The sequence below is a fragment of the Ziziphus jujuba genome, chromosome 5 (assembly GCF_031755915.1).
Source record: "Ziziphus jujuba cultivar Dongzao chromosome 5, ASM3175591v1".
Lineage (NCBI taxonomy): Eukaryota > Viridiplantae > Streptophyta > Magnoliopsida > Rosales > Rhamnaceae > Ziziphus > Ziziphus jujuba.
Window position 1 is genome coordinate 3,910,971 of NC_083383.1, and position 14,153 is coordinate 3,925,123.

General features: G+C 34.1%; 1 protein-coding gene across 9 annotated transcripts; it reads left to right on the plus strand.

The window, feature by feature from the left end:
- Positions 1-651: 651 nt before the first annotated feature.
- On the plus strand, positions 652-6,627 carry LOC107408927 (uncharacterized). 9 transcript variants are annotated; one of them, XM_048475600.2, is made up of 12 exons: positions 655-965; positions 1,341-1,530; positions 1,660-1,734; positions 2,246-2,352; positions 2,770-2,830; positions 3,130-3,189; positions 3,356-3,430; positions 3,828-3,980; positions 4,775-4,829; positions 5,139-5,261; positions 5,805-6,034; positions 6,286-6,627. In XM_048475600.2, exons 1-12 carry the CDS (start codon positions 934-936, stop codon positions 6,307-6,309), a joined length of 1,185 nt encoding a protein of 394 aa, XP_048331557.1. In that variant the 5' UTR covers positions 655-933; the 3' UTR covers positions 6,310-6,627. The 9 variants fall into 9 exon arrangements, with proteins under 9 accessions (XP_048331562.1, XP_048331564.1, XP_048331557.1 ...); XM_048475599.2 differs by having other exon boundaries at positions 671-965; positions 1,657-1,734; XM_048475605.2 differs by lacking the exon at positions 2,246-2,352 and having other exon boundaries at positions 652-965; positions 1,660-1,721.
- The last annotated feature ends 7,526 nt before the right edge of the window (positions 6,628-14,153 follow it).

Genomic DNA, 14,153 nt, shown 5'->3' on the forward strand with positions numbered 1-14,153 from the left:
CGTGTCTTACTTTTATGAGAAACTGATTTTTAACTTTCTCCAAGTATGGCACATAGTTTTGCCCGTTATAAATCCGACACGTACTGAAATAATTAAAAATGACGTATTTAAATCTTACCAAAGAAACATGTTTATCTTTCATTTAAAATATAGCTATAATTTATAAAATTCAAATGTTTGATTTGATTTTTATTCGGTTGGATAACCTTAAGGGTGAGAGTATTTGTGGCTTCCTCAATCCAACATGACATATAAGTACGTGTTTGTTTGGATGGTGGTTCAAGTTTCCAAACCATCCATTTTCACGTAAATAGACCTAAAAAGAGTTGACGGACTGGCAATGCGTGGACCAACGGTTGTCCACCACGAGCTAGCCCAGCTGAGGGTTGGTTTTTTATTTTATTTTTATTTTTAATAAAAAGTTGAGGTCATTGCCTCATAAGGACCGACTTCATTTCATAACGCTGTAGCAGGGGAATCAGACGAAAGTCTTTCGCTCGAGAGAACCTTACCAACGCGGCCTTATGATAAACAAACGGCGCCGCAGTGAATGCGTGTTTTTTTTTTTTTTTTTTTTTTTCAAAAGGTTAAGGTTAAGAAATTCGATCAAAAATACTAAAACGCCCACTGATGGACACGTGTCGTTCCTATATCTGTAAGCCCATGTGTTTACTTGTGCACCAAATCATATTCAAACATTACTCTAAAACACCTCGACTCTTTTCCGAGAGAAAAACAAACAACCAAATTACTGAAACTGCTGCAAGATCTCAGACTATTGGCGCCACTTGCTCCTCGAATCTGTTTTTTGGGGGAATTGTAAAACCCTAAGTCATTCAGATCATCTATTCAACTTTCCCAATTTCGAATTTCGAGAAAATTTTTGGAGTAAGGAGAAAAAAAAAAAAGAAAAAAAAAACCGACGACGACGAAATGCTCGGAGATGGCGGCGAAACTCCTTCCAGGTACGCCTCCTAAACCCATATGTTCTTCAATTAGGGTTTGAGTTCGCGCTTTTCGATACAGTTTTGTGTATCACAAATTGTAGTTCAATTTTTACGCTATGGGACTAGGAGATGTAGCATTCATTTTCTCATCGTAGTTTATAAGGTGTGAAAGCTGTTATGTTTCAACTTGTTTAGAGAGAAACAAGTTTGAATTTCATGGTAGTTTCAAGTTTTGCAAGGAAAGAAAAAGAAATTGGTGTTTAAATGCAGTGTTACTTTCAGAACTCCTTGTTTTGTAAGTTGCGTTTGTTTTTTTGGAATTGAATATTTGGAGTTCGACTGAACGGAGGCATTGAGTTATAAGTGATAATTTTAGAAATGTTTGTTTCGTAGGTTTGAATTGTTGAGTATGGTGAAGAAAAATTCGAGCTTATTAGAAAAGACTCTACTTGATAAGCAAGATGATACGGACATTGAAATGGATGAAAGCTTCTGGCATGGCGTGTTGGATTTGTATTTTATTCGTGGTAAGGAATCAAGGAGGCGACAAGACGACGATCTTGTATTTTTTGTGAGAAAATTGGTATGCCTTTTACAATTTCATAACTATCTTTCCCCATTCTATTTCATATTTATTTGTTTATCTGTGTTTCATTTTATTTATATTTCTTTTGGTGAAATGTAGCTCATTTTTTGAATTATGCTACAGAAGAACTCACAAGGAGATGACTCTGGTGATGATAAGGAAGGCTTCCCTCCTTACTTTGTACGCAGGTGGGCAGCTAAGGTAAAGACAGCATGAGAGCCACTTTGGATTTTATATATGTTTCCAGTCAATTAACCACTGTTGTGATCCTCGTTGAACAATTTCAGAGTTCAAAGGCAAAATGAAACTGAAACAATAAAGACACAAGGGACACAATTAGCTATCATAATGTTATGACTTGACTAGTGAAAAGTTTACGTTATTGTTTGACATTTGCACCTTAGCTAAATTGAATAGATAGGACTTATATATGTTTTAGCCGATTTAAGAGTATGTGTGCTCATTAATTTGACCATATGCTTTTTAAAAATAGTTATTGATTGTGTAATGGGTAATTTGATTTTGATCTTCCTTACTTTTGCTTGGTTTTGTATAATTTCCTAATGATTGGGCAATGTCAAATGGTGATTGGGCTCCATGTGTGTATGTATGCATGTGTTTTATCATAAACTTTTTAAACAAAAGACATGTTACTAACAACATATTTGTCTTTTTTCTTTAATTTTTTTTAATTTTCTTTTTAATCTACCAGTTGGATAACTTATTAGGTGAAAATTTGAAAGAAGTCGACTGGCGGCGCTCATTTTACTTGAACTTGATTGCTCACACTTCATTTACTGTAACAGTGGCTATTTGTAGGTAAATTTTCTTTATCTTTGTTGTTGGGACAAATCTTGGACCTTTGGAAATTTTGACTTTAGGTATGGTAACTTACGATTGTATTAGTACTGTCTGTAAAGTCTTCTGCTCAAATGACGCACATTACGGTAGCTGATTGTAATGCATGTGTGAGGTCTCTTCTTCCTTCTTTTTTTTTTTTTTTTTTTCCTCTTTTTTCCATGGGTTAAATGGATCTACATTTGAAGTGGAGTGTAGTCCCACTTCCTACTTCACATATATTTTAGCCTCTGATTCATCTGTGGTAATTGCACTGAATAGCACTTTCATGTTGTACTTTTTACATGGAAATTTCTTAGATCTATTGTTTAGAGCTTCTAGTTGTTTATTGTCTAAGTTCACTCATGGTAGAATTTAAAACAAGTTTTGACTTTCCAGTCACCAGGCACTTCTGAATCATCAAGTTGCACGAGAAACACCATTGTCTCCTATATATAAGGTATGCAGGGCCTAATTTGGGGCAACTAATATGTGTAGATTTAGCCCTTTATAGTGGTTTCTTTCCCAAGATCAGCCACTGTTGGTTGGGGCCTTTGTAAGAGTATGGATGGTGTGTGTTCTACAAACTCAGATTTTGAATTCTTCAGTTGAAAACCTGATGGATACTGCAGCTATATGTCTACATGGCAAAACTTGAACTATCTTTTCATACTTCTTTTTTTTCCCCCTCCCAATTTGTATTTATGTCTTTTTACAGACTAATTTAATTTTTTTGTATGGCCTATGTAATATTTACAGGTTGTAAAGACTGTTTATGCATCTCCAAGCCGGGTTAATTTTCAGTTGGATTCAAAAAAGGTAAGTTTGTTTACTTTAAGGAAACATGCTTTATCTTGGATTCAAAGTGGGTAACTCTGTTTTATTTTGATTGACACTAGCTGGAACATGTATGTTTTATTTTGATTGACACTAGCTGGAACATGTATCTTTATTTTGATTGACACTGGCTGGAACATGTATATAGGAAGTGGAGACAACACCGGCCTATCCAGATATTTGTTTTGCAATTGATGACTTCGACTCCACTTTTGATGCTGTGGTAAATGTTTATTGTATTATATGTGTTGGCTTCCTGTCTTTAATTCAATGCTCATTAATTTGATATATTTGTCTTGAGCACAATATGTCTTACCAGTATTCTCTGCTGATTTTGCCAGAGGATAATGCTTATACTGAATATAGGTCAGAATGTTCTACCTGAATAGAATTCCATAGTGGTCATTTTTCCCATATAATATATATGTGTTTTCGAAATTGGTACTACATGCTATGGGCTATACATTTGATACATTTGGTTCACATCTTATAATTTGAATTTCAAGCCTCATGTATTGGAGCTTCTGTTGCTCCTGAGGGGTAAGAATTTAGAACTGAACAAGCTCCATAAGAAATGATTTTTTCATCCTGTTTTATTTTTATATTTTTACTTTTTGCAGGTCCTGACAGAAACTGACCATTGCTATTGTGTTCTTCTCAATGCACATGGTGGGGCAGCTTTTCCTAGTGAAAATGAGCAACATAATTGTAGTACCAGTGAGATTTCTCCTATGAGGATTGAAAGTAACACTGGAAAGACTCAGAATACCAAGGTGTGTATCAATTATATTCTCACAAGTAAGAATTTACTTATATTAACTCTGTAATTGTCCAAAGTCTACTTGTTCTTCCAGTGCTTTTCCTCTTTGTGGATGTTTTGGTTCTGCAATGTTTATCCATGTTAGCATACAACTTACTCGCTTTCTGAAGAGAGTATGTATTATTGACCCAAATAATTAGTCCTGCAAGAAAATTAGTTACCTACACGGAGGCATTTGGTTTACACTATGACACCACAAATCCTTCTATCATCCGGTCCTAACTCTCTTTCACTCAAGCGTTTGTTTGTTTCCTTTAACTAAGCTTGAACTCACAATTTAATATAGCATTAGTTCTATGCACATGACCAAAGATGCAATGGACATGGTCACCAACATCAGGGTGTTGGTGCTTACCCAAGTATGAAGCCTCTTCTCATCTTCTCTCTCTCTCAAACGCACACTCAAGCTTCTGTTCTTTTTGTTGCTTTCGATGGAAATTGTTGGGAACTTTTTCTTAAGTTTGTCATTTAATGAGTAAACATATGTCCGCAGAACACAAGTTTCTACCAACAAAACTTTCATTGGGTTTTATTAACAGCTTGAATTTGATACAAGTTTCTACCAACAAAACTTTCATTGGGTTTTTATTAACAGCTTGAATTTGAAATATTCCATAGTTGCAAGTTGCCCCCTGGTATATGTTTAAAAAGAAAGAAAGCAAACAGAGGACTTCCCCCCCGCAGACAGACTTGGTACTTCAAAGATAAGATTTTAGCTTTCTGACTTGCTGGTGTTTATGATTGCAGCTTACACTTTTCTCAGGATTTGTTAGCTATCAAATGGTTCGAGATGCATATGATGGTATATCTTCCTATGAGCACCTTTAATTTTATTTATTTTTCATGTTTGCATTTTAGTGCATGAAAAAATTTACTTGTAAGAAAGTAGCTTGTGTATGTAATTGGAGCTCGATTCCATCTTAAACATGCACAACTTACTGACCTTCAATTTTCTGCCTTCCCATTTAAAGGACTCTGTTCAAAGATTATTTTGTTTCCATTTTTTTAGTTTTTTGGCCTACTGCATGTCATATACCAGCATATTGCTTTATTTAGCTCTCTCTCTCTCTCTCTCTCTCTCTCTCTCTCTCTCACACACACACACATACAGCTGGCAAGTCTCGATTTGGAAGTCTTCTATCACTTGGTAATTCCCCTGGCAAAACAGACAGACTTTACATGAAAGGTCCTGGAGGTCGTGGGGAAGTTGAAGTAGCTGTTTCTGGTGTTGCAGGTAAGGGTTTTCTTTCCCCCCTCACCTATTTTTTCATCCTCTTCCTCCTCCTCCTGTATGACCTGGTTGATTCACAAAATCCTTTCTTAAAATTCACTTTTGTGTTTTGGTTGTCTATTCTAGATATCTGTGTCTTGAGAGACAGAAAAATAAGAATGCTAAGTAACTATGACCTGAGAAAATTAAATTTTCTCCTTAGATATAAAAATACATATATTGGCATTAATTGGCGATATGTGTATGTCAGCTTAAAGTAGATCGGTACATTACCAACTCCATGTAATGGTAGAATTGGAGGAGCTAATAGAAAATTGTAACTCTAGGTTACAATTATGGGTTAATCTTTGAGTCAGTAACTCAGATATGGAAATCATATCATTGCTTTGGAACTATATCGCATATGTCTGTCTCACAGAAAACCTCTTGGTTCTTGCTTTTGGTTTTATCTCTTGAATTAGGTGTCTTCTCTTTTGCTTTTTTCAATGCTAATCATATGATGTGGAAATTTATGTCCACTACTGATTCATCATGCCATGATAACAGATCAAAGCCACCAAGATTCCGGTCCTTTTTCGCCTGTTATATCAAAAAAAGGGTTTGGGATTGGCTCAATTGTCCGCAAAGCAGCAGCTGTTGCATCAGAGGCAGCAAAGCAAGCCTATGCAGCTGCTGCTTCTAGCACAAGTTTCGATGAGGAGATAGTTCCTCTCAAATGCTCCTTAATGTCAATATCATTGCCTTGGGAACAAATTGCATATGATCTTTTGTTTAAGGTGAGATGGTGGTTTCTCTATAACCATATCTTTCTAGTCCATGAAATTTCCTGGTAGGAGAACTCACTTTTTCATTTCCCTGGATAGAAATGACATGAATGTAGGTAAGAAAATTCTGACTGGTAAGAAAGATGTTAGCTACTGAGATACCATGAAATTTATTGTGTTAAAACTTAGAGGTGCAGACTTTGTTATACACTCCTTTAATTCTTTGGGAATACTTACTTTTAATTACCATTTGTAAAACTCAGGGAAGTCCTCCAGTGAACTTGTAAGCATCCTATGTTCCTGTTGGTAATGAAATCAAATGCCTCCACCCGCAAGCTTAAGTATGAGAATCATAAGGGGTGTTGAATGCCACTTCCAAGAACATTGAAGATTGTTATTCATCTGTATATGGAAATCTCTTTTCCCTCATTCCGTCTTTAAGTTAAATCTTTTGTAAAAATTAGTGACAGAAGCCATCTATATCTTCATTTTGGATATAGTTTCGAGGTTCATAGAACACAAAGCTTAACATTTAAAGAGGACTTGGCATTATTTTTTCATTGGTTAAGAGTTAATCTTAAGCCTGCTTTTATTGCGTTGAGCTAGTCCTTGTGCTTTATCAGGATTTTCTCATAGACCTAACTTTGTGCCTGGTCTAGGATTCAGTTGTATTTGATCTCAATTGCTTTTTGTAGCATTTAAAGTTCCCTTTGGTTATCGGTTGCACGCTAAGGTAACACATCCACATGCCACCTCTGTTCATGGCTTTACTTCAGTTTTTCCTGTAATTGGACATGCCACCTCTGTTCATGGCTTTACTTCAGTTTTTCCTGTAATTGGTGCAACCTGGAACATATTCTAACAAATGCTTTTTTACTTAAAACATGTTATATGCTGTAACCTTTATTGCTTTGCTCGTAGGTAGGTCTGCCTGTTTAGATTCTATTCATTGGACTATTATAAGACCGCAATGGGGTCATCTTTTGTGTCATTTAGTAACATGGTTAGTTTGTTTGTTTTTTTTTTTTTTTTGTGGGTCCTTGTTTTTGTTTTTTTTTAAATCTTTTTCTTCCTGATTATGTATAATTTACTTATATCAAGTTTTAGCTAATGATGGTTATAGTTTGCTAGACATTTTAAACAATATAAACTTGAAGGAAAGAAAAAAATAAAAGATCAACACAATTTGAAGTTGTGTTCCATTTTGTGTGTGTATGTGTTTCTTCTTCTTCAACTTTATGATTTAACTTATATGTTTAACGATTTTTTTTTCTTTTTTGATAATAATTTATTTGTTTAAGAAATTCTAATTACCTTTAACTAACACTTGGCATAAGAAAATTACATACAATTAGGTAAAGAAAAATAGGAAAAACCAAAAATCAACCGTATTAACAAATGGCTTATTTGCTTTAGTTTCCTTACCCAATGCCGAAACCAAGCATATAATTAATAAATATTGGGATTAATTGCATTTCATCTTCCATTAAAAACTGTTATTATTTCAAAATAAATGTGAATAAATATTCTCTTTTTTTTATAATCACATTAGTCAATATATGTACAACACAAGTAAAATAATCTGATGCATTAGATATAACCTTGTTATTACAATTTTTCTTTTTAAATTTGTTTTGTCTATTTATTGTAGATATCAAGATGTAAGGGTTCGGAATGTGGATATTTTAATATAAAGGTATTTAGTATGGATCTATTAAGAAATATTGAATATGAATCCAGACCATTTAATACGAGTATAATATGTTTAACAAATAAAATTAATTGATTAGTACATCTAAAAGTTTTATTCATAGCTTATTTTTATTATATTATTAGAAGCCTATAGAGAAATTAAACACTGAGACACTAGTCCATAAATGCAAGTGAAACCATGTAAAGGTTAAATTCGTAAATCAAACCCCATTAGTTGTGTGGACGGTGCTTTTATTAATTTCTTTTTAGTAGTTTTTAGTGGAAAAATGTGGAAGTTGCAGACTTGCAGGATGTGAACAGACAGTTTCACGTTAAACGCAAATTAATACTGCAATCATTATTAAAAATAACAAAAATTACAGTAAAAATTTTCATTAATACTCTGGGTATTTTTTTTACGCATATGTGTGGTTCATATCTCACAAATGAGCACGAAAGACTAGTGATTTGAATAGTTCGAGACAGATTGTCAGTCACTGTGTGTCATTGAACTAAAAGTAAAATCGGAAAAGTTGCATGAAAGTGAGTAGAGTAATATAGCATTTAAAACGGGAAGTGGGACCGACTGGGAGGGGTAGAAGAAGGAAGAGGATTGAGGCCATGAGGGGTGGCTAAAAGAAAACAAAGCAAAGCATTTGCCGAGCATATATATCATATTCGTATTGAACCAAAGCAGTTGGAAAAAGGAGGTATACCCTTCTTCCCCATGTTTTTAAAATCAGTGGCTGCACATGAAGCCTACTTTGGATGTGGGAAAACTGACACGCTAAAAGGAAGACAGGATGCTATATTTTGCTTTCCCTCCCACACTGTTTTTAAGGTTTAAATAGTGCGCATGCATGTTATCCTCCACTCATCATTTCTAATTTGGACTTGACCAAACCAATACTAACTGCCAAACTACCTACGTTTACTCCTAACTAAGAAAACTGTCCACGAATATTCCTTCCTCAATTTTTGATTAATATCTACTTTAGTTGTGTGTGTGTGTGTGTGTGTGTGTGTGTGTAACTTCATGATTAATTAGTATGTCCCAATTATTAAGCATCTGATTTTCCAAATTAACAGCAATATGTCAATTCATTTTTTCCCGAATCACATGTCATTGGTGGTTAATTGTGAGCTATATATATATATATATATATATATATTCAGTCAATTTGAGAAAAATACCAAAGTACGTAACACAGTTATTGGTTTTCAAGCGAGTAAATATCATAAAAAATTATATAAGAATATCAAATCGTTTTGTCGTCTCCATTTATTTTTTAGCTGGGCCTGTACATTTTTCTGATAAAGATTCATATAACTATATAAGCTTGTTCGACCTTATTTGCCTACCATGAACTTATATGCATAAGGATTTTGGAGTTATTCAAACTTTTGGCTTAGGACAACCACATGGTGTACACCAATGAACATCCCGCGATTCCCAGATAGTAGCCTTAATTATAACTACTACCTTTCACTCTCTTTCTCTTTCTGCTCTCTGCTCTCTGCATATATATATATATATATATTGAAAAAAAAAAAATTGTGGTGGGAATTACGTATAATATTACAACAACATGCAGGGGCAAGCTGCGTGTTCCATATGACCTGAGCGCTATCTGCTGTCTGAAAAACTTTTCAGAATGTGACTTTTGTTTATTATTCGTTCTTGTTTGATTCTTCGCGATTAAGCTAAGCTAATCTTCTCAAAGTACCCTGGCGTCTAACTTTTCTATCTTTACTCTCTCTCTTCCCAAAAGAAAAAAAAAAGTAAAAAAGCAAATTTCGTAGCAGACCCCACCACCACACCAACCCGACACTGAAAGTAATGGCACGTAATACTCAACAAATAATATAAAATCCATAAAAACAAACTTTTGTGTCTTGTAAGTACTTTTCTCTGACCAAAATACCCTCATCCTCCAAAATCTTTTGCATTGGTGGACCCCAAGTGTTCCTTGGGCTCAACCATAAATACCCCCTCCTTACACTTCGTTCCTTCCCTTTTCCCCTCCTTTTTCTCTCCGCCTCACTCTTTTAAGCAAAATAATAAATATTTTCAGCTGCTAAGCCATGTTTTTTTCTGACGAAGATGTCCATTTTGAGTGCCCGGTTTTCGAGACCGGGTTCACGGCTACTGAACTCGAGGAGCTACTGTCTACGTTCCAACCAGGAAACTCGGGCAGTCCAAACTCCGGATCCGAGGAGACATCGCACCGGGCCATTTACACAGTTGAAGAGAGAAAGTATAGGCGAAAGGAATCGAACCGTGAGTCAGCCCGGAGATCCCGTTGGAGAAAGAAGAGGCATTTAGAGAACCTCACGAACCAGGTGAACCGGTTGAGGTTAGAAAACCGGGACCTTAAGAACCGGTTGGGTTTAGTTGCACACCACTGTCACATAGCATGGAGAGAGAATGACCGGTTGAGATCCGAATCCTTTGCTCTTTGCTCCAGACTTTCGGATCTATGCCGGATATTACAAACCATGCAATAATCTCCACTATAAATATATATATATATATATATATTTCTACGTTACCAACTTTAACTTAAATCATTATAAGATATATGATCCAATAAATTAGCTCTCTAACCTGTGCAAATTTTAGCTCCCTCTCTTGCTTCATGTGGGTAGGGTTCATTTGGTTGCTCACACACCCCACCAACAAAAGGACCCTTTTTTTTTTTTTTTTTTTTTCAATGGAGATGGTAAAATTTGGTGGCTTTGCAAAACCCCACGTTGCCATGTAAAAGATTTGAGAGAGGGTATTTTGCTTTTTGGTCATGTTGGAGAGACTTTCTTTTTCAGCAGCTTTGTATACGTGTTTTGCTGCTGAAGGCCAGTTAGCCTAGCTAGGTTAGATATAGGCCCACCTTAAAAGATATTGTAGGGCTCAGTTTCTTTCATGAATTTGATGGTAATTAAATTCGACCAAGGGCATATGAACGCAAGGAACAGCAGCCAACCGTGCTTTCTCATGTAAATATTTTTGTTTTTGGCTAATCAATGAATGAATATGCTTATATATGTATGTATATAGATATATATGTTTGTCTCTCTCTATCTCTTTATTGATAACTAGTCACCACTTTGAAAATAATTCACGTTTGGGTTTGGCTTCACAAATAATCCCACGTACGCTGTTGCTCTATTTAAAGATTTGAGGGTCAATTATTAGCCTACTTTTCGGGTTTAAGGTTCTACGACTTTAATTAACCATGTGTTTTGCTTAAGGATATATATGACATGACCTAATAATTCAGGCCAGTAGCTTATAGTCGATTAAGTAAAGAATACTCTATGTTATTACCAAAAGATAATAATAATAATAATACAGTTTGGTTATTTTATTATTTCGATTAATTATATATCATACTATATTACTTTCAAAAATGTTGAATTTGGAGTGGCCCTTTTATTAATTAATTAAGTGTGCGAAGAAAAAGGAAAGGACCCACACATTAATCAACAATTCCTATACCTAAAAGATTCATTGTATTATGTGACAAAAACAATATATAAATAATCTCTTGTACTAAAATATTAAATAATTTTAATGGACGAAGTAAACTATATTTTGGCATTATGGGTATTTCTGTAGGCACTTTGCAATGAGCTTTCGGCTTTCCTTTTTAAGCAAAATTATGCGTTTGTAATATGGCACCCATAATTAGAATCAATCATTGAAATAAATAAAACGCACATACGTTAAACATCATCGAATAGGATCTCATTCATTAGTACGTATTTATAATTTGGTTTGAAATTTTCGAAAAATTTCATTGAACATTTGAAAATCTCTCGTTTTGAGTTAAGAGCATGTGTTGTTTTTCGCAGAATTTCAATGTAAAAAATTCCGGCTTAAGCTTTTTGGATCCCTTATTTTTTGACCATTATTTTTGTAATAGGTATATATTCTCATCTTATCAGTATTATTATTTTTTTTTTTGTTTTTTTCAACACTAGCTTTTCATGAGGTTTAAATTGTGTACAAGTGTACAACTCTTTTAATACATGAGGTTTTCCATGTGCCACCGAAAAAATGGCAATTTAGTTTCCATGCATGTGGGGTGTTATGTGTAGTTACATAAATATGCCCTAAAATATATGCATAATATATATTGAACAGTAGCTAGTGATCTTTTCTCACTTCCGCGCATGAAAATGCGAGATAATCTTTAATTATAGATATAAATCCATGCGTAATTAATTTCAGGTTTAATTAACATGAAATTATGTTAATAATGAGTATGGTATGGAGGCAGGAAGGCATATGTATAGTATAGCTATCAGACTATATCAATATATATCAGGACAGAAAGTTAAACGGCCAGGTCAATGAAGACTACTATTCAAAACATGCACATGGACTCGCCAAATAAAGAGCTTCCATCTGTTATGATAGTAACTACATATATGAAAGATGCAAGTCAATCAAGATTTTGGTAATCATAATGAACAATGGAAGATTCTCAAATCCTCAAACATTTACATCAACTCCAAAGTTGCATGGACTAGTTTCCTTCCGTACTTTTTTGTTTAAAAGCAAATTTTACATCTTTTATTTTTTTTGGAGGTGGAAAACTAATTTAAATAATATTATATAGAATATAGGTAAACTATTAACTTTCAAAGATTATTAAAAAGGGTAGCTAACATGTGATTAATTATTAAAAAAGGTAGCTAACATGTGACCGCGACTCTTTTATTTTTTTTAAATTAAAAAAAAAAATCCTGAAGTATAATTACACAGATGAAATTGCACAAATTCAATTTGCTGGTGAATCCATGGCTATTTTATGTATTGCACAGGCAAATAAGATAGAATGTAGTTTTCAAACTGTTAGGAATCTTCATCAGCTACCAACATTTGGAATTTTGACAGAAGTGGCTTTCAAATAAAAACATATATTTTATATGAATGTACATGCATGCTTGATGAATAAGAAAAGGGACATGCAAAACTTTAAATGCTAGGACGAGTACTGAATTCAGACAGGAGATTCTCATAGTGGATGGGACTTTAATTGATCCAGATGCAAGGAATGGATTTCAATTTGGATATGTAGCCCCCATCAGATCACTAAAAGTATCATTCTGGAATAAAAGAGAGCAAAAAGAAAAAACGAGTTGATTATTCAACCACAATCTTGAAAGGAAAAGAAAAGGAGATCGACGACTGAGAGAGAGGGAGAGAGAGTCTTCTTCTTCACCCACCACTCCACAATCAACAAATTAATCACACATTATTATATAAATTCTAGACCATATATATATATATATATATAATATGTTTATGATTAATTACGTGTAATTTTTTGGTGGGTTCCAATGTATCTGCCTCCTAACCAAAAGGAACACAGACACCATTGTCTCAGCTTCGCATGTTCTTGCCTCTCTATTTTCCTGCATCTGTAAGTTCTTAGAAGTTACCAAATAAAATTGTTCTTATAAGTTAACCCCACAAAAATATACATATGCATATATTATTGATAATTATAAATGTTAGAAAAAGTTGTGATGGAAAGTTGAAAATTAGAAAAAAGTTGTGATGGAAAGTTGAAAATTTTCTTTTTGACTCGGGAGTAATATCCATGGAGGATAACCAATAAGTGAATATCACTGTAACAAAAGGTGTAACAAGGACAAACATATTGGATATGATTCTACCTCTCATTAATTTATACTCTTTCAATTTGTTAATTCTAATGGATAAGAAATGACATTAGCTTGGTTAAGTCCGCCATCTAATTCGACAATTAGTCACCGTCACATTTAGCTGTAGGTATTTCCGAGACGAAAAATTAATTACCCATTTTGGGCGATGCCAGCCGCCCTAATGAAATTGGTCACGGTAAAGCTAAAAATGCAATAAATTGAAACCAATTAATATTGAAGCTTTTTTGAAAAACGCAACAAATTAAACCCAATTAATATTGAATCTTTTTTGAGAGTCTTGATGAAGTTAAACTCTCCGACATATAAATTAATTACAGCATGCTATGAAGAATATTCTTTGTAGGTTACGTGAGATATATATACGTCTTTATCCGTTGGTGTATAACATTAATTAATATGAGAAGATGATTCCTGACTAGCTAATTATGAATAGTTATTCAAACCAATTCATATTGTTTCGTTAATCGGGTGTTTAATATTAATAATCTGACATTGGCCAGGACAATTAAATAGCTAGCTAGTGCCTGCCAATGTTATTAAGTTTAGCACTCCTTCAATCTTGAGCAAATTAAAGCATCCTTTCAATTGTCATTATCATCACGCAAAACTCCTCCACCATGTATGTTCATACAATTTCACATCACTTTCTTGTCTAAACGATCTTTTTTTTTTATTTTTTAGGATTATCAATCGGATCGCGAACGTATGCACGGTCTCACTTTCTAGTTTTTACACTATCCGCCAG

Coding starts and splice junctions, on each gene's coding strand:
- LOC107408927 (XM_048475599.2), top strand. CDS start 934: ATGCTCGGAGATGGCGGCGAAACTCCTTCCAG. Junction 966..1,340: donor GGCGGCGAAACTCCTTCCAG/GTACGCCTCCTA, acceptor TTTGTTTCGTAG/GTTTGAATTGTTGAGTATGG. Junction 3,981..4,774: donor GAAAGACTCAGAATACCAAG/GTGTGTATCAAT, acceptor TTATGATTGCAG/CTTACACTTTTCTCAGGATT.